General features: G+C 37.8%; 1 protein-coding gene across 1 annotated transcript in view; it reads right to left on the bottom strand.

Annotated features, from left to right (window-relative positions):
* TBCEL (tubulin folding cofactor E like) overlaps positions 1-22,008 on the bottom strand; it is a 69,221-nt gene that overhangs the window by 23,409 nt on the left and 23,804 nt on the right. Inside the window, exons 4-7 of the mRNA XM_082339828.1 lie at positions 16,562-16,743; positions 14,988-15,244; positions 11,584-11,710; positions 9,933-10,049 (exon numbers count right to left, since the gene is read on the bottom strand). Of these exons, the coding sequence (XP_082195954.1) occupies positions 9,933-10,049; positions 11,584-11,710; positions 14,988-15,244; positions 16,562-16,743 (683 nt within the window). The remainder of the gene's footprint in view (positions 1-9,932; positions 10,050-11,583; positions 11,711-14,987; positions 15,245-16,561; positions 16,744-22,008) is intronic.

Raw genomic sequence — 22,008 nt, 5'->3', positions numbered from 1 at the left:
GCAGCTTGCTGATGACTGTGTAGTAACCAGTGTAAGAAGCACACAGTTTACATAGTGAGGTCTACAGAAATCTTGGCTGTGCCTTGCTTCCCCTCAATCCTGCCCAAGCCTAACTCTCTAATGTTGTCAATTCTGTGTGCTACATAGTATTCATTATTCTTTTACTAAATTCCTATCCTACTTAAATTGGCCAGAGTTGATTTCTGTTGTGTGCACTGGTACTAGGGAGTAGATTACTGGCAATAGTACCTCAGGTAATTAAGGGCAATTTGGGATTGGTTTCTGGCCTAGTAGAGGCCAGTGAATATCATATTAGTTTTCATAGAAGGGATTCTGCAAGTCCTTGACATGGAGTGGTGAAATAAGTAATTATCACTTGAGTTCACATGAAATGATCTAGGAGATTGAGAGAGTGCTGTCAAGAATAAAACAACATGAAGGGAATGAAGGATTCAAGACTATGGGCATCTGCTATTCTAAGCGCACAAGACAGCTTACATAAAGAGAATATTAAGGTCAAATTCCTATAAACTAGGCTTCAGGCACAGACTGAAACCCAGGTACTTTTAAGAAAAGGATCTTTTCTGTCTTACAACAACAGAGCTGAGGTAGCTATGAAAACAAATACACAAGGTTTGATGCTCTAGGTTGCTGAATTAGAGGTCAGTTAAACTTGCATCCATATTGGGACTATTCTATGAAAGCTGGAGCATTGATTGGAGAGAGAGAACAAATTGGATGGCAGTATAAGGGAGGATTCTGAGGACTTGGGAATATCCTGAATCCCTAAACCTCACTGAGGCCCCCCTTGCTAGCTGGGTCCAGTGGGACTGTTCCCCTTCTGCTTGAAAAGGCAGTAAAATCCCCTTGCCTGAGGGAATTACCTTGCAAGTGTAAACTAATTCCCCATTTGCCTCATCCTTCCACATATGTACTCTACTGCACTACCATCAGATCACAGCATGGTCTGTGGGGTGAATTACAAAAATATCAAAACATTTACAAGACTTTGGTCACTTATATGGACAAGCATATAGGAAATAAATACAGGGAATATAGGAAATGAGTGTGTTAACCAAGGAAAGAAAAGCAATTCTAGATCCAGCTGATTTTGTGTAGGTATATTACCAAAGGTTCTGAATTCAAAAATCTAGCCTCAGTGGCTAGCTTCAGTGGTTTAGAATCATTTAGAGTGGTTCTAAGTATTTGTCTAGTTGACTGACTGGAAACTGGACTCAATGGTGGTCTATGCTAAAGGAAGTTGAGATGTCATAAATTATTTGAGATAATGTGGAAGGAGGAATTCAAAAACTTCAGGATACAGGAATGATGGAAATTATTGTCACCCATGTTACCCCTTTACCCATTTCCATCTATGGACCCTAAAAGGACTCAGAGACATTTCCTTCTCTAAGGCCTTGAAAAATACATTTGGGCTTCCCTGGTGGCACAGTGGTTAAGAATCCGCCTGCCAGTGCAGGGGACACAGGTTCAAGCCCTGGTCTGGGAAGATCCCACATGTCACGGAGCAACTAAGCCCGTGCGTCACAACTACTGAGCCTGCATTCTAGAGCCTGCGAGCCACAACTACTCAGCCCGCGTGCCACAATTACTGAAGCCCGCGCACCTAGAGCCCGAGCTCTGCTATAAGAGAAGCCACGGCAATGAGAAGCCTGCACACCACAACTAAGAGCAGCCCCCGCTTGCCACAACTAGAGAAAGCCCACGCTCAGCAACAAAGACCCAACAGAGTCAAAAATAAAATAAATTAAAAATCAATAATAATAAATAAATAAATTTATTTTTTAAAAAAGAAAAATACATTAGTGAGTAGAACACTCACATCTTTGGAAAACATTCTACAGGCCAGGGATGCTGGTAGGATACACTAAAATCAGGTTGCCCGTTTCAATTTCAAGAAGAAAGGAAGAGAAGATTGGTTCAAGATGGCGGAGTAGAAGGACGTGCTCTCACTCCCTCTTGCAAGAACACCAGAATCACAACTAACTGCTGAACAATCTCCGACAGGAAGACACTGGAACTCACTAAAAAAGATAGCCCACATCCAAAGACAAAGGAGAAGCCACAATGAGATGGTAGGAGGGGCGCAATCACAATAAAATCAAATCCGATAACTGCTGGGTGGGTGACTCACAGACTGGAGAACACTTATACCACAGAAGTCCACCGACTGGAGTGAAGGTTCTGAGCCCCACATCAGGCTTCCAAACCTGGGGGTCCGGCAACGGGAGGAGGAATTCCTAGAGAATCAGACTTTGAAGGCTAGCGGGATTTGATTGCAGGACTTCGACAGGACTGGGGGAGACAGAGACTCCACTCTTGGAGGGCACACACAAAGTAGTGTGTGCATCGGGACCCAGGGGAAGGAGCAGTGACCCCAGGGGAGACTGAACCAGACCTACCTGCTAGTGTTGGAGGGTCTCCTGCAGAGGCGGGGGGTGGCTGTGGCTCACTGTGAGGACAAGGACACTGGCAGCAGAAGTTCTGGGAAGTACTCCTTGGCATGAGCCCTCCCAGAGTCCGCCATTAGCCTCACCAAAGAGCCCAGGTAGGCTCCAGTGTTGGGTCACCTCAGGCCAAACAACCAGCAGGGAGAGAACCCAGCCCCACCCATCAGAAGTCAAGTGGATTAAAGTTTTACTGAGCTCTGCCCACCAGAGCAACAGCCAGCTCTACCCACCACCAGTCCCTCCCATCAGCAAACTTGCACAAGCTTCTTAGATACCTTCATCCACCAGAGGGCAGACAGCAGAAGCAAGAAGAACTACAATCCTGCAGCCTGTGGAACAAAAACCACATTCACAGAAAGACAGACAAAATGAAAAGGCAGAGGGCTATGTACCAGATGAAGGGACAAGATAAAACCCCAGAAAAACAACTAAATGAAGTGGAGATAGGCAACCTTCGAGAAAAAGAATTCAGAATACTGATAGTGAAGATCATCCAGGACCTTGAAAAAAGAATGGAAGCGAAGATCGAGAAGATGCAAGAAATGTTTAACAAAGACCTAGAAGAATTAAAGAACAAACAAACAGAGATGAACAATACAATAACTGAAATGAAAACTACACTAGAAGGAATCAATAGCAGAATAACTGAGGCAGAACGGATAAGTGACCTGGAAGACAGAATGGTGGAATTCACTGCTGTGGAACAGAATAAAGAAAAAAGAATGAAAAGAAATGAAGACAGCCTAAGAGACCTCTGGGACAACATTAAACGCAACAACATTTGCATTATAGGAGACCCAGAAGGAGAAGAGAGAGAGAAAGGACCCAAGAAAATATTTGAAGAGATTATAGTCAAAAATTTCCCTAACATGGGAAAGGAAATAGCCACCCAAGTCCAGGAAGCGCAGAGAGTCCCATACAGGATAAACTCAAGGAGAAACACGCCGAGACACATAGTAATCAAACTGGCAAAAATTAAAGACAAAGAAAAATTATTGAAAGCAGCAAGGGAAAAACGACAAATAACATACAAGGGAACTCCCATAAGGTTAACAGCTGATTTCTCAGCAGAAACTCTACAAGCCAGAAGGGAGTGGAATGATATACTTAAAGTGATGAAAGGGAAGAACCTACAACCAAGATTACTCTACCTGGCAAGGATCTCATTCAGATTCAATGGAGAAATCAAAAGCTTTACAGACAAGCAAAAGCTAAGAGAATTCAGCACCACCAAACCAGCTCTACAACAAATGCTAAAGGAACTTCTCTAAGTGGGGAACACAAGAGAAGAAAAGGACCTACAAAAACAAACCCAAAACAATTAAGAAAATGGTCATAGGAACATACATATGGATAATTACCTTAAATGTGAATGGACTAAATGCTCCAACCAAAAGACACAGGCGTGCTGAATGGATACAAAAACAAGACCCGTATATATGCTGTCTACAAGAGACCCACTTCAGACCTAGGGACACATACAGACTGAAAGTGAGGGGATGGAAAAAGATATTCCATGCAAATGGAAATCAAAAGAAAGCCGGAGTAGCAATACTCATATCAGATAAAATAGACTTTAAAATAAAGAATGTTACAAGAGACAAGGAAGGACACTACCTAATGATCAAGGGATCAATCCAAGAAGAAGATATAACAATTGTAAATATATATGCACCCAACATGAGAGCACCTCAATACATAAGGCAACTGCTAACAGCTGTAAAAGAGGAACTCGACAGTAACACAATAATAGTGGGGGACTTTAACACCTCACTTACACCAATGGACAGATCATCCAAACAGAAAATTAATAAGGAAACACAAGCTTTAAATGACACAACAGACCACATAGACTTAATTGATATTTATAGGATATTCCATCCAAAAATAGCAGATTACACTTTCTTCTTAAGTGCGCACGGAACATTCTTCAGGATAGATCACATCTTGGGTCACAAATCAAGCCTCAGTAAATTTAAGAAAATTGAAATCATATCAAGCATCTTTTCTGACCACAATGCTATGAGATTAGAAATCAATTACAGGGAAAAAAAACGTAAAAAGCCCAAACACATGGAGGCTAAACAATACATTACTAAATAACCAAGTTATTTAATAACTAAATAACACTGAAGAAATCAAAGAGGAAATCAAAAAATACCTAGAGACAAATGACAATGAAAACACAACAATCCAAAACCTATGGGATGCAGCAAAAGCAGTTCTAATAGGGAATTTTATAGCTATACAAGCCTACCTCAAGAAAGAAGAAAAATCTCAAATAAATAGTCTACCCTTACACCTAAAGGAACTAGAGAAAGAAGAACAAACAAAACCCAAAGTTAGCAGAAGGAAAGAAATCATCAAGATCAGAGCAGAAATAAATGAAATAGAAACAAAGAAAACATTAGCAAAGATCAATAAAACTAAAAGCTGTTTCTCTGAGAAGATAAACAAAATTGATAAACCATTAGCCAGACTCATCAAGAAAAAGAGGGAGAGGACTCAAATCAATAAAATTAGAAATGAAAAAGGAGAAGTTAAAACAGACACTGCAGAAATACAAAGCATCCTAAGAGACTACTACAAGCAACTCTATGCCAATAAAAGGGACAACCTGGAAGAAATGGACAAATTCTTAGAAAGGTATAACCTTCCAAGACTGAACCAGGAAGAAACAGAAAACATGAACAGACCAATCACAAGTAATGAAATTGAAACTGTGATTAAAAATCTTCCAACAAACGAAAGTCCAGGACCAGATGGCTTCACAGGTGAATTCTATCAAACATTTACAGAAGAGTTAACACCCATCCTTCTCAAACTCTTCCAAAAAATTGCAGAGGAAGGAAAACTCCCAAACTCATTCTACGGGGCCACCAGCACCCTGATACCAAAACCAGACAAAGATACTACAAAAAAAGGAAATTACAGACCAATATCACTGATGAATATAGATGCAAAAATCCTCAGCAAAATACTAGCAAATAGAATCCAACAACACATTAAAAGGATCATACACCATGATCAAGTGGGATTTATCCCAGGGATGCAAGGATTCTTCAATATATGCAAATCAATCAATGTGATACACCATATTAACAAATTGGAGAAGAAAAACCATATGATCATCTTAATAGATGCAGAAGAAGCTTTTGACAAAATTCAACACCCGTTTATGAAAAAAACTCTCCAGAAAGTGGGCATAGATGGAACCTACCTCAACATAATAAAGGTCATATATGACAAACCCACAGCAAACATCATTCTCAATGGTGAAAAACTGAAAGCATTTCCTCTAAGATCAGGTACAAGACAAGGATGTCCACTCTTACCACTATTATTCAACATAGTTTTGGACGTCCTAGCCATGGCAATCACAGAAGAAAAAGAAATAAAAGGAATACAAATTGTAAAAGAAGAAGTAAAACTGTCACTGTTTGCAGATGACATGATACTATACATAGAGAATCCTAAAGATGTCACCAGAAAACTACTAGAGCTAATCAATGAATTTGGTAAAGTTGCAGGGTACAAAATTAATGCACAGAGATCTCTTGTATTCCTATATACTAATGATGAAAAATCTGGAAGAGAAATTAAGGAAACACTCCCATTTACCACTGCAACAAAAAGAATAAAATACCTAGGAGTAAACCTACCTAGGGAGACAAAAGATCTGTGTGCAGAAAACTATAAGACACTGGTGAAAGAAATTAAAGATGATACCAACAGATGGAGAGATATACCATGTTCTTGGATTGGAAGAATCAATATTGTGAAAATGACTATACTACCCAAAGCAATCTACAGATTCAATGCAATCCCTATCAAGTTACCAATGGCATTTTTGACAGAACTAGAACAAAAAATCTTAAAATTTGTATGGAGACACAAAAGACCCCAAATAGCCAAAGCAGTCTTGAGGAAAAAAAGCAGAGCTGGAGGAATCAGACTCCCTGACCTCAGACTATACTACAAAGCTACAGTAATCAAGACAATATGGTACTGGCACAAAAACAGAACTATAGATCAATGGAACAAGATAGAAAGCCCAGAGATAAACCCACGCACCTATGTTCAAATAATCTATGACAAAGGAGGCAAGGATATACAATGGAGAAAGGAGAGTCTCTTCAATAAGCGGTGCTGGGAGAACTGGACAGCTACATGTAAAAGAATGAAATTAGAATACTCCCTAACACCATACACAAAAATAAACTCAAAATGGATTAGAGACCTAAATGTAAGATGGGACACTATAAAACTCTTAGAGGAAAACATAGGAAGAAGACTCTTTGACATAAATCACAGCAAGATCTTTTTTGATCCACCTCTTAGAGTAATGGAAATAAAAACAAAAATAAACAAATGGGACCTAATGAAACTTAAAAGCTTTTGCACAGCAAAGGAAACCATAAACAAGACGAAAAGACACCCCTCAGAATGGGAGAAAATATTTGCAAACGAATCAACAGACAAAGGGTTAATCTACAAAATATATAAGCAGTTCATGCCGCTCAATATTAAAAAAACAAACAACCCAATCCAAAAATGGGGAAAAGACCTAAATAGACATTTCTCTAAAGAAGACATACAATGGCCAAGAAGCACATGAAAAGCTGCTCAACATCACTAATTATTAGAGAAATGCAAGTCAAAACTACAATGAGGTATCACCTCACACCAGTTAGAATGGGCATCATCAGAAAAGCTACAAACGACAAATGCTGGAGAGGGTGTGGAGAAAAGGGAACCCTCTTGCACTGTTGGTGGGAATGTAAATTGATACAGCCACTATGGAGAACAGTATGGAGGTTCCTTAAAAATCTAAAAATAGAATTACCATATGACTTAGCAATCCCACTACTGGGCATATACCCAGAGAAAGCCGTAATTCAAAAAGACACATGCACCCCAATGTTCATTGCAGCACTATTTACAATAGTCAGGTCATGGAAGCAACCTAAATGCCCATCGACAGACGAATGGATAAAGAAGATGTGGTACATATATACAATGGAATATTACTCAGGCATAAAAAGGAACGAAATTGGGTCATTTGTAGAGATGTGGATGGATCTAGAGACTGTCATACAGAGTGAAGCAAGTCAGAAAGAGAAAAACAAATACCGTATATTAACGCATATATGTGGAACCTAGAAAAATGGTACAGATGAGCCGGTTTGCAGGGCAGAAACTGAGACACAGATGTAGAGAACAAACGTATGGACACCAAGGGGGGAAAGTGGCGGGGGGTGTGGGTGGTGGTGGGATGAATTGGGAGATTGGGATTGACATGTATACAGTGATGTGTATAAAATGGATGACTAATAAGAATAAAAAAAAAAAGAAGGAAGGAGGAGACGAAGCAGTGGCCTCTAACTACTACTGAGTGAGAAAGGAGGCATAATTACATAAATAGGCAGCAAGGCCAGAGTGGTAATTAAAATACCTTGACTGTATAAATCTTTGGCAGTAGCTAATTGCTCACAGTCTATGTAGGATTAGAATAGGTTATCTCATTTCAGGGAGAGAGAAATGTGTTTTCATTTATACAAGAAATTTATTAGGATAGGTAAGAATAATTTTTAATATATAACTATGGGGAAAGTCAAAGAAGTCAAAGTGTCGGACTATAGTAGACATCCTTTTTGCTGAGTTGTTCCTATTTGGGGGGAAGTCCCAAGATCAGGGGAAGCAAGAGTCTACCTCTCATTGCAGAAGCCAAAGTGGAGAAGATAATCTGTCTTCCCTAATCTCTTGGGAGACAGAGTGTGGGCACATGCCTTAAACATACCCAATCAATTGGTCAGATGCATAGTTTTGACCCTTAGGGAATGAAGCAAAGGTCAGCGAGGGATTATTTTCAGCACTTATGGGGAAATCAAAACTCCATGACACGGCTGCAAGTGTTCAGTGGTTAAGTCCAGCGTTGTAGTGCCAACAGAAATATATAAAGAAGACTGTAAGTCGAAACCTTGGCTATCCTTGCCTCCCTTGGTTCCTGTCTAAACCGGGTTCTCTAGCCCACCTAGCAATTCTTTTAGTTTCTCAATATCCCTCCAGTAAAGTCCTCCCCTGATTAAAGATGGTTTCCATGACATGCATTCAAGCACACTGACTACTACAGAGGCATAAATGCACTTTAGGATAATTATGCCATCAGGGACAGAAACAATTTACTGCCTATGTATATACTGCTTCCTGTAGCAGACTGGAAGATAAGTAAACTATAATGATAGACGTATGCTCAAATCCAGAATATTTACTTCTTTTATTAATACGTTAGATTGAATCAAATGAAAACTATAGTTATCAGACCATTTTTTTAACCCGAAAAAATTTTCATGTGGTTTAACCTAACATTTCTGGGTTGTGTTAAAAAGGCAGTCATATCTCTCCCTACCTAGCTGTTCTTAGCTAATTTTAAAAGGTTAGCTTCAAAATCCTTACTTAATTTGTCTAATATTTTTTAAATGCTTAAGCTTTAAAATTCTACTGATAATAGCACAGATATTTTTACACAGCACTGGTTGAGCCTTACAGAATGGCGACCCCCTTAAAGTCTGTAAATAATAGAGAACTTTGGGAAAAAGTAATGTTCAGTAAGAATGAATTAGAATCACAGAAATTTGTAACCAGAAGGACAAAAGAAATTTATAACTAGAATGTGATTTGACTCACATTTAGTGCTAACTTGCATCTTGTTGGTTTGAAACTCCTCCTGCCGAGTGGGATTTCGTATTATTCTTAAAGTCATTAAGAAAAGAATATAAATTTGGGGGTAACTGATTCTAGTTTCCAACACCCAGAAACCTGTTTGGGGGGGGTCTTTTTTTCCTTTATATTTACGTATATCATATCTGCTACATTTCCTTTACATTTACAGAATAATGAAGGTAGTTTCTCACCAAACAATACATATTTACTTTTCATATACTTAAAGGTACTAATTTAGGCCTCAGCATTTCTATTCCCACTCAACCATCCTAATTCCTTTAATATTCCCTCAGGAGTCTATTTTCTAGTCCCTTTCTCATATTCTCTAAACCTCGTGCACAGTTGTCAAATCTTCCAAACTGCAGCACATAGTATATCTTAAAAGCAGATGCAATGCGAAAGAAGAAACCAGTTTTGGGGATGGGTGAAAATGTGCTCCTGGAGAAGAGGATCAAAAAGGAATTGATGATAAGGAACATGGAGTGGGAACTACTAGAAGTAGTCAAATACGTACTTACCCAGCCATTCTTAATACAAGTGCAAGGCTAGAAGAAATACACTGTGGAAAATGAGATAAAGCAGGTTTGCTTTCTGCGTTTCTTCCTTTATTTTTTAACCTATCACCAAAGTTCTCTGAGAGAGTCCAACAACAAATTATTAGATTTTGCTCTAAAGCAATAGTTCTTAGGTTGCCTCAATAGTTGCTAAAGTGTTGCTAAGCTGATGAGGGATTTTTACCTGAATGGCACTTCTTCCTGTGGAACATCAATATAGTAACGAATAAAAAATCTCTCTGAATCTTCTCGCTCACCGTCAGTGACAACACTGCCATTAAGTTTGGAAACCGATGGCAATCTATAAATAAAAAGCAAAAGAGACATTTTAAGATAATAAAAATACTTAGCCTTAGAAATAAAATTATTGGTTTGAGGCCCAGTCTTATTCTCTTGAAAGGACTCATTTGATGTAGCTCTCCTCGTGTACAACTACCAGCATGAACTAACGTGGTATAAAATAAAAGGACCAAAAATATCTAAAGTTTCATTTTTGGATGTGACACTGACCTTTTACAACCATACCTCACCTTTCAAAATAAGATCCTAGGCAGCACGGTCCAACTTAAGTATCATGCAAGCCACACACGTAATTTTAAATTCTCTAGTAGCCATATTTTAAAAAGTAAAACAGATAAGATTAATTTTAATAGTATATTATATTTAACCCAATATGACCAGGATACAATCATTTCAATCTATAATCAATACTAAAAAAATAACTAAGATACTTAAATGTTCTTAATTTAATACTTAAATGTTCTTTTTTTCATATAAAGTGTTTGAAATCCAGTGTGTCTTTTTCACTTACGGCACATTTCAATTCAGACTAGCCATGATTTCAAGTGCTCAAAAGTCACCCATGGCTGATTGTACCATACTGGACAGCACAGGTCTACAAAGCAGTCAGTACAAGTTGGTCATATAGTTCAGGAATTCATTTATTATATTTACAAAAGAACTGTGTAAAGAAAATAAACTACAAGGCCTGCAAGACTTACTCTTCGTAGAAGAAAAGTATGCTGAAATTTATTTCTTCAGTGGGACATTACTGTGTATGTTAACAACTGGAAAGCAGTAAAGACCTGCTAGGTATTAGTTGGTCAGAAAGATCAAACTGGTTTATAGAACCACTCTTCTTTAGGGAACCTTAAAGCCTACTGTTCCCCTGTCAAAACTACTATGTATAGTACACGAGAGAACAAATCAAAACTCCATGGCCCTGTACATCTTAGTCAAGCCTTACTGCTGCTAAAGACACATACAAAAATAAACCCTCATGGGACATTTCAGTAGTCTGGGGGAGGCAGAGGCTGAGACACGAAAGGCAGGGGAGTCAGAGGAAGAAGGTAACAGCATGGTGGTCACATTTAAGTCAATCTCCATTGAAGACGAAAACACAGATGCTACTCTCTTAAGTTTTACACTAATGAAACAGCCCAATTTTCAGGTATTTACACTTTAAATGACTTCTATGTTAACACAGAAAATAAGGGTAACTAAAATAGAGTTGATTCCCTATTATACCTACTTTTTCTTCATGACCCAAAACAGGATTTCAAATATTGTAAATATTGAAAAGTATAAAAATAGAATAGATTTGTGAGGGAATTTTTCAGTGGTCTTGGCAGATCAATTATATTTCACATTTTTCTCATCATATTGCATTCCTTTTCCTCTAGGATTTGGAGCTACAGAAGCAGCTCCTTCAAGCAGTCTGTTCTAGAGATGGATAAACATACAGTGCGCTCCCCTCACCCCCAAACAGTGCATTATCCCTTAAATGAAACAACAAAGCCCCGAGAAAAGAAAGCAGAATAATCAGTACAACAGACCTGGCTATTACCAATTTCCTTCTCTCCTCGGTGGTATATGGCTGAAGAAGAGGAATTCCTAACAACCTCACTTCTTCAAGTTTAGGGAATGAGTTTAGTTTGTCAATGTCTTCCCAGGACTGCAAACCTAATTTGAGAAATATATTGTTTAAGTAAATCCAGAAAAGCGCACAAATGAGAAGATAAACATAGCAAAAAAATTTATTTCCATTAATAGGTTCTGAAATGTTAAAATGATCATAAACTAGTTATCAGAGATCCTGAAATTTTTCTTTATCCAAGGAAAGAATGGAATAAAACACCATAAAAACTCCCCTGTAACCTCTCTTATCCCTGTGATACCAGTGCTCGAGGGACCCCCTTTATTCTCCAACAGCCACTCATCTACTGATTCTCCACCCAAATGGCTGGTAAAGGGGGTCACTGGTGGTTTAATAAGCAGGATGGATGCCATGATTACATAATTGAAAAAGTGATGTGATCAACTCTTTCATCAGACAGAGACTCAGAGAACATAACTGTTGATCAGAGTGGACACTGCCAGAGTAAATGTCTACCTAACAAACACTAAAATGGGCAAGGTCAATAGAACCCGAAACTAAATATCATCTTTCAACTGTCCTCATTTTGGGGACAGGGAAATCAGTTTCAAAATTTAGAACAAACAAACAAAATCAAAAACAAAAAAACTGAACCCTTGGGTAGGAAAGCATGAAACAAATTAAGATTGTTCAAACCTAAAAGGAAACTCTTCCTATAGCTGTGAACAAATGTATCATCCAAGTCAAGTCAATACTTGGCACTGGTAGGAAAAATATCCCTGTAATAATGAAGCTGGTCAGTTTTACGACACATTAAATCCATTGCAGAAAACAACGTAGTCCCTTCCTATTTCTATCAACCTTCAGCAAGGGTAAAGGCAGAGGAGCAGTTTGTGAGGACCCTGGTGCAAAACCATCCCAGGTCACTGTCCTCTTCCCTTCAGAATGGCATTGCCATCTAGGAGGAAGAATAGAGTTAGCTCAAGGGATGTCAAGTTGTGAAATAAACAGCTTCCTTATGCAAATCACTTGTTTTTAAGACTTAATTCCTGTCCATATAATCTCCATGGTGGAATAAACCGTTTATGTTTTTTCAGTTATGGGTCAGAATTATTTTTACTTATGTAGTTGTTTTAAAAATAGGCTGAAAGACAATACCAAGAGAATGAGAAGAAAATCCATACACTGGGAGAATACATTTGCTAAAGGCATACTGATAAAATATACAAAGAACCCTTAAAACTCAACAACAGGAAAATGAACAATCCGATTAAAAAATGGGTGGAAAACCTGAACAGACACCTCGCCAAAGGAGATGTACAGATGGCAAGTAAAACATATGAGAAGATGTTCCACATCATATGCCATCAGGAAAATGCAAATTAAAACAACAATGAGATGCCACTATACACCTATTAGAATGGCCAAAGGCCAAAACACTCACAGCACCAAATGCTGTCAAGGACATGAAGCAACATAAATGTAGAAAGGGACAATAGAAAAAAAATCAGGTGCAGGTAAGAGGGTTGTTGTAGACTAAGAGAGTACGTTTTATCTGTTAAAGATACATACTGAAGATTTTAAGGCTGAAATTACATGATTGCTGAGATTTGCTTTTAAAATATTCCCCCCAAAGGAAAAACAGTATGGGGGATAAATACAGGAAGCAAGATGCTGATAAATGTTGAAACTGAAAAAAAAAAAAAAAAAAAAAAGGATGCAGAGCAACAGGAAGTCTCATCCATTGCTGGTGCAATGCAAAATGATACAGTCACTTTGGAAAAGAGTTTGGCGGTTTATTACAAAACTACATGTACTCTTACCATATGATCTAGCAACTGCACTCTTTGTTATTCACCCAAATGAACTGAAAACTTATGTCCACACAAAAACCTGCACATGGAGGTTTACAGCAGCTTTATTAATTAAACTAACACTTGGAAGCAATCATGATGTCCTTCAGTTTGTGAGTGGATAAATAAACTGTGGTACATCCAGACAACGGAATATTATTTAGTGCTTAAAAAGGAACATTCTATTAAGCCATGAAAAGGCATGGAGGAAATTTAAATACGTAATACCAAGTGAAAGAAGCCAATCTGAAAAGGTTACATATTGTATGATTCCAACTATATGACATTCTGGAAGAGGCAAAACTATGGAGACAGCAGAAAGATAAGTGGTTGCCAGGGATTAGGGGGGAGGGAGGGATGAATAGGCACAGAAGATGGTTTGGGCAGTAAACTATATATTATGTACAATACTACAATGTGTGTCATTACAGATTTGTCCAAACCCACAGAATGTACAACACCAAGAGTGAGCCCTAATGTAAACCATGGCCTTTGGATGATGACGTGTCAGTGCAGGTAAACTGAAAGGTGTCACTTAGGTGCTGGGATGTTGATAGCGGGGGAGGTTGTTCCCATGTAGGGCGGGGAGTATATGGGAGCTTTGCTCAGTTTTGCTGTGAATATAAAGACTCTAAAAAATGATTAATTAATTTTAAAAAATAGGCTAAAATATTCATTCCTGTGATATACAGAATCAGATGGCAACAAACTGGTAATCAATTATATGTAAACACTAGAAAAGGAAAGTGAGAATTTGAAAGCCATAGCAGGTTGGGATTCCTCAACCTAAATCCAGACAAAACAGTCTAGTCTGTAATTCTCTGTACTTTTTTTACCCTGCCTTTTACTATCCAACTCATCAATTTCATTTCACTCCTTTCATAGCATGACCCCTTTAATATACAAAATATTAATAGCTAATATAATGCTATGCCAAACAAATATTTGATAAATGCTGATATTTATCAGAGCATTTATGGAAATGAATGCCTTAAATTTAGCTAATCATTAGGCATCTGCAGGCTTCCCTGTTGGTGCAGTGGTTAAGAATCTGCCTGCCGGTGCAGGGGACACGGGTTCAAGCCCTGGTCCGGGAAGATCCCACATGCCACAGAGCAACTAAGCCCGTGCGCCACAACTACTGAGCCTGTGCTCTAGAGCCCGCGAGCCACAACTACTGAGCCTGTGAGCCACAGCTACAGAAGCCCATATGCCTAGAGCCCGAGCTCCACAACAAGAGAAGCCACCGCAGTGAGAAGCCTGCGCACCGCAGCAAAGAGTAGCCCCCGCTCACCGCAACCAGAGAAAGCCCGTGCGCAGCAACGAAGACCCAACGCAGCCAAAAATAAATAAATTAATTAATTAAAAAAAAATAGGCATCTGCATGTCACTCTTGAAATTCATCCTGTAAGAAGGCAGAGCTGTGAGTGACAGAAATACACTTTCACTGTATTTCATGCATAAGTTCAGATCAATCTGCATGTAGAATGAGAACAGGCCTGTTCCTCACCTGCCTTGTGGAGGCTGATGGATCGCAGATTAGGAAACAACCTAGCCAATGAATCATCAGGCTCCTCGATAGCATTCAAATGGTTGTTGGCCAGGACGAGGGTATCCAGCGAAGGAAACATAACCCCTAACTTGCGTATTTCAGTCCAGTCTTGGAGGTTATTGTCTGTTATGTGTAGTAGCTTAAGAGAAGGACAGCAAATGGAAGGGCAAGACACTGCTTCATAGTCATTAAGGCACAGGAAGAGCTCCTCCAAACTGCAGAGGAAAAAGGAAATATTGCATTGTTTACAGCAGTTAAGATTCTACTCTGCACCTATTTTCAGTCATTCAATAAATACGCGCCTACTATGTATGAGACTCTGCTAGGTGTTGTAGAGAAAATTATAAAGATGTCTTTCTGAAGCTTAAAGTACAGCTGGGAAGACAAAACCTAAAATACATAAAACAGCAGAGAATGATATAACCCAGTACTAAATTAATTTTGTGCTTAAGTAAATAAGTGCTAAATGAAGCAGCACTAACTGTAAGTACAACAGTACTTCATATAGGGATAGGATTGAAATTGTGGTTGGAATAGTCAGGAAAGGATGCATGGCCTTGAAGGAGGGGTAGACTTGGGTAAATTGAGAGGACACAGAAGGAAATTCTAGAAACAACATGACAAGTATTTAGAAAAAGAAATAATGACTATCATTTACTGAATTCCTACCCTGTGTCAGGTCCTGTGCAGGTGCTTTATAGACTGTACTTCTATTTCTGCAATTTTATAGACAATTATGTTCATTTTATAGACAAAAGCTTATCAAAGGTCATAAGGATAGTAAGTGGAAGTGGGATTTAAAAGCTCATTCCATGCCATGCTAGATGTTGCATGCAGTGAGAAAACCAATCTCATTAGAGGGAGAGTGAGAAACTAAGATGGAATAAGTAAGTTGAGACCAGATTCCGTAATTTTTTTTTTATAATTTTTTATAATTTCCATATTTAGACAGTCAAGGAGACTACAGCTTCATATATTTCTTTAAACTACTTCCTTTTAATATTTATGTGCATATACAAAGATAGATATAAACAAAACATAACAGAGCATTTCTAAGCTGACAAACAAAAGTATAATTTCCTGCTTAAATTATTGAAAGGAATACTAGGTCCTTTTTCCCATCATGCAAGGTAGGCACTTAATCATCTGAGTGTTAATATATTTTAGAGACACTATGATTTTTTTTTCCTCCCAAGGAAAAGTGCTAAGGCAAAATTCTGGAATCAGGTAATCAGAAGATTAAAATGGAAAAAGTCTGGGTTGATCTCGAAACGATAAGTGCTTCTCAGGGATATCTTCTCGCCAAAGGATGACATATCCCATGTCTTGGTGCTACCCAACACTGAACAAGTATTCCAGTGAAAATGCTACTAGATTACCCTCACAGCCTCATTTAATTACTCCATTTTTCTAACCTCATTCTCCATTCAATCTGCAGTTCTAGTATTTCTGAGATGGGAGACCAGCAGTAACTCTCTGTACTAACACAGACGGCAACATGGCCCCCTCTCTGTCGCGCTCTCTGGGCTTACTCTGGTAACTCCTGCAGTATCGTGTGCACTGTCTCCCAAGAAGCTTTGCTGTTGTTGAGAACAAGTTTTCGAACCCTGGAGAAGGACCCAGCACACGTTCTTTCTAAAACCGATAAATTCAGAGGGTTGGAACTCAGGTTTAGAAACTCCAACTGGGGAACATTTGACACAATTTTACTGACCTGTGGAGAAAAGAAGGAAAAGCATATCAGGCAGCAATCAGAGCTTTTAAACAACAATCATACTCAAGAAAACCTAAGTGAGTGGGTCTCCGGGCAAAGGGCCATTTACATTATGGAGTCCTATTTAGTGATGGTACCCGCAGAGAGGCATAAATAATTGCGACAAATCATGGCAAATAATTTAATCTCTTTCTATGAAATAGTAGCATAACTGAAAATTAATGGAAGAAAAGAAAAATTTTCCATGTTACCTTTGGCAAAGTTTTTGATTCTACTCTGTATAATATTCTCTTTGATATCACTACATGATATTTTGGAGAAAAGATCATTTAGATGACATTTTAGGCTACAAGTTTTCAAGAGCTGGGATTGGGTCATGTACAGTAATTCTCTCTGAATATCTCCTTCCTTCCATCCTCAGTAGAATATTAAGGCTAATTGAAGGTTTATTAAAGACTACATGGTAACAATTCAGGTATTCAAAATTGATCACATAGTCACAATCACTTGGAAAACAGTTTTGGCTTGGTTCAAAGATGCCCCAAACTTTAAAATATATCTACTCAGAAATAAAAAGCATCCGTAACTATATTACAAAAGAGAAAACATGATCATCAACCTAATGATTTAGCTAGCATCTTGGTAGACAGAAAAAGAAAAGGAAATGAGCTTTACTGATTACTGACCTTAACTATTTGCTCTGCATTGTACTAGGTTTTTAAAATATAACTTATTTCACTAAATTCTCAAAGCAACTTGCAAGGTAACTAATATTCTTTTATTTTAATAAATGAGGAAACTGAGGCTCGGAGATGTTAAATAATTTGAGTAAGGTTTCAGGGTCACAAAAGCCAAATCTAGGATTTAAAAATCAGAGCCACTGTTCTTTCCAATACACCACAACAAGTAAATCATAAATATAACCAGAAAAAATGAAGAACTAGCTTAAACAAGTATGATATAAACACTAGAAGCCCAGTAAATGTATTAAGCGTCAATCAGCCAGGCGACATGGTAACTAGAAGTTATGAGAAAAGGAGTAGAACAGAATAGTTAGGATTGGTTTTAGAATCAGAAAACCTGGACTCAAAGTGGGATCTAACACTTCCTAGCTGTGTGGTTTGACAAGTTACTTAACCTTTCCGAATCTCAGTTTCCTCACTTGTAAACTAGAGAAAACAGTTCCCACCTATTTTACAGTATTGTTGGTAGGATTAGATGAGATACATGTGTAAAGCACTCAACAGTGATTGGTACATATTTTAGAAACTTGTTTCCTTACCTACTGCCCAAGAGAATGTAAAAGCAGGGATAGTACTTACCTGGTTCACTACTGCAAAGTGGGCACTTAATGTTTGTTGATTAAATTAATGGCACAAAACCATTTAATAAATGTAACTATGACTAATAGGATATGTACAGTATGAACCAGTATCTCAACCCTGATTATATGTCATATCATATTTATTTAAATATGTCATATTTAAAATCATTAGTAGAATTTAAAAAATATATTGATTCCCAGGAGCCACCATAAACTCTTGAATCAGAAGCTTCACAGGTGGGACAAGCTTCATGGTTGGGACCTGGATATCTGTTTCTTTTCAGAGCTCCATAGGTAATGACAAAAATGTATCCAGTGTCGAGGACTATGGGGAGAAAGAAAAGGGAGTCTGTACTTTACATTAGGTCTGTGTACTATGTACTGTACAGTTTAGGAGCTCTAAAATCAGTGAGAAGTAAATTAATTCCAAGGAGGTTCGGAGAAGTATGTCAGAGGGAATGGTCTTCACACACACTAGTTCATCTATTCTAACACACCCTCTGAAGTAGTACCGTATTTATTTTCATTTTATAAATGAATAACTAAGCTATCTTTCAGAGGAAAATACACTAGGCTTCAGTTTAAAATATAAGAGATTCATATCAGTCAGCATATATTCTCCTGTTTGGTCTCTTCTGAGACAAAATGGTAACAAGCATTTGTGTGATACATGGTTAGGATCTGGAGTTTAGTGTGTGGCCACAACACAGCTAAACAGTCCACACAAGGACCAATCCTTCACTGCAGTCTACCACCTGGATACCAATATATGAAGAAGGCCTTTCATACATAAGATGATGACTAGCTATGCTTCACCTCTTTTTTTTTTTTTTTTTTTAAACATCTTTATTGGAGTATAATTGCTTTACAATGGTGTGTTAGTTTCTGCTTTATAACAAAGTGAATCAGTTATACATATACATATGTTCCCACATCTCTTCCCTCTTGCATCTCCCTCCCTCCCACCCTCCCTATCCCACCCCTCTAGGTGGTCACAAAGCACCGAGCTGATCTCCCTGTGCTATGCGGCTGCTTCCCACTAGCTATCTATTTTACATTTGGTAGTGTATATATGTCCATGACACTCTCTCACCCTGTCACATCTGCTTCACCTCTTTTAAGGGCAAAAAAAAGATGAAAAGGAATTGTGCTCCAACTACAGCATGGAGAATAACTGCTAATTATAGTGCAACCCTAGTTAAGTAAACAACACATAAACCTTTGCTAACCACAACCCTTCATATTTTATTTTTGTAATAAAGAAGAAAACATCCCCCAAAGTGGATACTATCAGAGTCTTTGAAGCAATTTCTGAAAGAATTCCCAAGGCTAGCAGATACATGATGTGATCTTCTTCATAGTCTGCATCTGTACTACTGTCCAATGAGAATAAAGATTTAAAATAATGACTCATTAGCCCTAGAATATCTTAAAAAAGATAAAATTGGACTATAGTTTAATAATCCAAGCAGGAAAAATAATATATGTTAGAAGTAAATATTTTCTTTAAAAGGTTAAAATTAAAAAGGATTTTGTGTAACCTTAAATTAATGATAATATTCTGGAAAATATTGTATTCATTACACAAGTAAATGTATTCATGGTAGAAAATGTCTTAATAGTAAAGGCTATTATTATTCAGTGAGTGTCTAGGGCAGTATACTGACTTCTCTTTTTTAAATTCTAAAAATAAAGACTTCTAGCTGGAGTGAGTTCAGGACACTCATGTGCAGAAACATGGAGATGAATTTAGATCACCTTTTAGATCTCCAAAACTCTATGATTTAATAGGGGACCCTCTACTCTGACTTTTGAAAAGGAAGAAACTAAAGTTTTAAGAAAAATGGGGAAAGGGTAGTAAGATAACAATCTGTAATTTATACCCAAGCTATTCTCTATCTCACCCATGGTGAATTCCTCCCTCCTCTCAACTGCTTAGCGTAATGTCTTTTATAAAATGGTTTTGATAAGGAAAGGAGGAAAAAAGAGGTACCTTGGGAAAAGTCAAAAATCTACTTAGCCAAAAAATTCAAATCAAAAGCTAAAAAAATGCGTCATTTTTTTTTTTTATACATAGATGCCCAGTTTTAGATGGATGGAGACAAATCTTTGCCTCTCCCCAAAGTATTACACTTCTCACTCATATTTATATTAGTCTCTGAATATAAAGCAGCCAGTAGTTTAAACTATAAAAGAAGATACTCATAACATTAGTGATCATTCAAAAACACTAAAAGAACCAACTAGATTATTCTGTTCCACGTTGGTATATCAAATACTGGCTGAAATAAACTTAGTTAATGGCCAGGGACAAATGATCTTCTAGGTAATCAAATACACGGGTTGCAATGGGTTGAAATGTAATGTCTTAAAACTGTGACCTATGAGGTATTTTGCAGCTTGGCAAAGAGTTTAATCAATCCTAAAAATCAGTATTCTTTCGTTGTCAGTACTTCTCCCATCTCTCTGTGTTCTGATATATATTCTAGAAGATTGGGATCAACTACAGTTAAGGTTAAGGACAAAACATAAAGGAATGATGAAAACAAAAATAAACGGAAACCTGAAAGGTAGCAGCAACAAACATTCATTTGAAAACTGCCTGAAATCGGACTATAGGGCACTTACAGGAATATACAAACCGAGCACCAATAGAGTACAAACAAACATGTGACCCTCTGGCTGTATCTGTCAATGTGAGCTGGAAAATTTTCAGTGGAGACCTTTGTCTAAGCAGAGAAAAGGCTGAATTACCTAGTGTAAACTCTGTGTTCTGATCCATGTTGACACACATTGTTCTTCTGAGGTAGCAACTATATCACTATTAAACTGTTTCTACCAGTTAGCAAAAGCTTATGTATGTGGTCAAAGTATAGGTGAAAGCACAAAGCACAACACCTTTACGAGATTTTTACTCCCAAAGAAATAAATTTAGGGGAATCAGCCTGTGAACATAGGAGCTGAAATGATTCAGGGTAAGAGTTGGTCTGACTTGTCACCCATGCAGGTCAAAAATCTCACCAGAGGTTCAGCAGGACTACTGAGGGAATTGTGGAGAAGGAGGACTAACAAGGTAGTTCTTTTTGCATCTGTGCAGTGTGGACAGAGCATGCGTGTCAATTAAGCATCTCAAAGGACCCAGAAGGCACAGATTGCAATTTGTTGAACAGTGAACTATAATAGTTGTTTGGATAAGTAAATCAATCAATAATTACGTGGACAAATAGAGGTTGTTTCTTGGAACAGCCAAGTAAATCTGTATATATTAACACATGACTTAGAAATCAAGTGACATGCATCTCAAAGAATTTTGGTAAACATCTTAATAAAAATAGGAAATATAACTGGTAGCACAGATACCAGATTAAACAAGGCTATGAAATAGATGAATATAAGAAAAGCTAAAGAAAAATGGGTTATAGATAGATTTTTCTTAAACAAGAAAGCTGTCTTAGAATCTGTATCACATTTAATATCTACCAAGTGTCTCGATGATTAATTTTATCAACAGTCCTGTCTTATGGATGATGAAGGATTAAGTGAATGTCTTAAGATCACAGGAAAAGTTAGAACAAGTGGGCCTGATCAAACCTGAAGATACAATCATTTATTCATTAAGGCATTTAGCAAACATTTGAATGCTTAGAATGCCAGTGCTGATGATAAAAAACAAAACCCTGAATAAGCTCATGGTCTAGTAGGAAAACTGTCAAGTAAGCAAGTGATTGTCCTACAATGTAATGAATCCCTTTATAGCAACATGATACAGGTGTTAGGATAATCTAATTCTGCCTGAGTGAGAGTCAGGGAAAGTTTGAGAGGAACAGCAACTTGGGCCAAGTCTTGAAAGATACACAGGAAGCAACTGGGTAGACAGAGGAGAAAGAGAACAGTAGATTTAGAATGAATAAAAGCAAGGAAGCTTTTCATGTCCAGATTTA

Source organism: Balaenoptera borealis, assembly GCF_965194805.1.
Source record: "Balaenoptera borealis genome assembly, chromosome: 11".
Lineage (NCBI taxonomy): Eukaryota > Metazoa > Chordata > Mammalia > Artiodactyla > Balaenopteridae > Balaenoptera > Balaenoptera borealis.
Note: the sequence above shows the minus strand (reverse complement) of the source record. Positions and strands in the feature narration are given on the sequence as shown.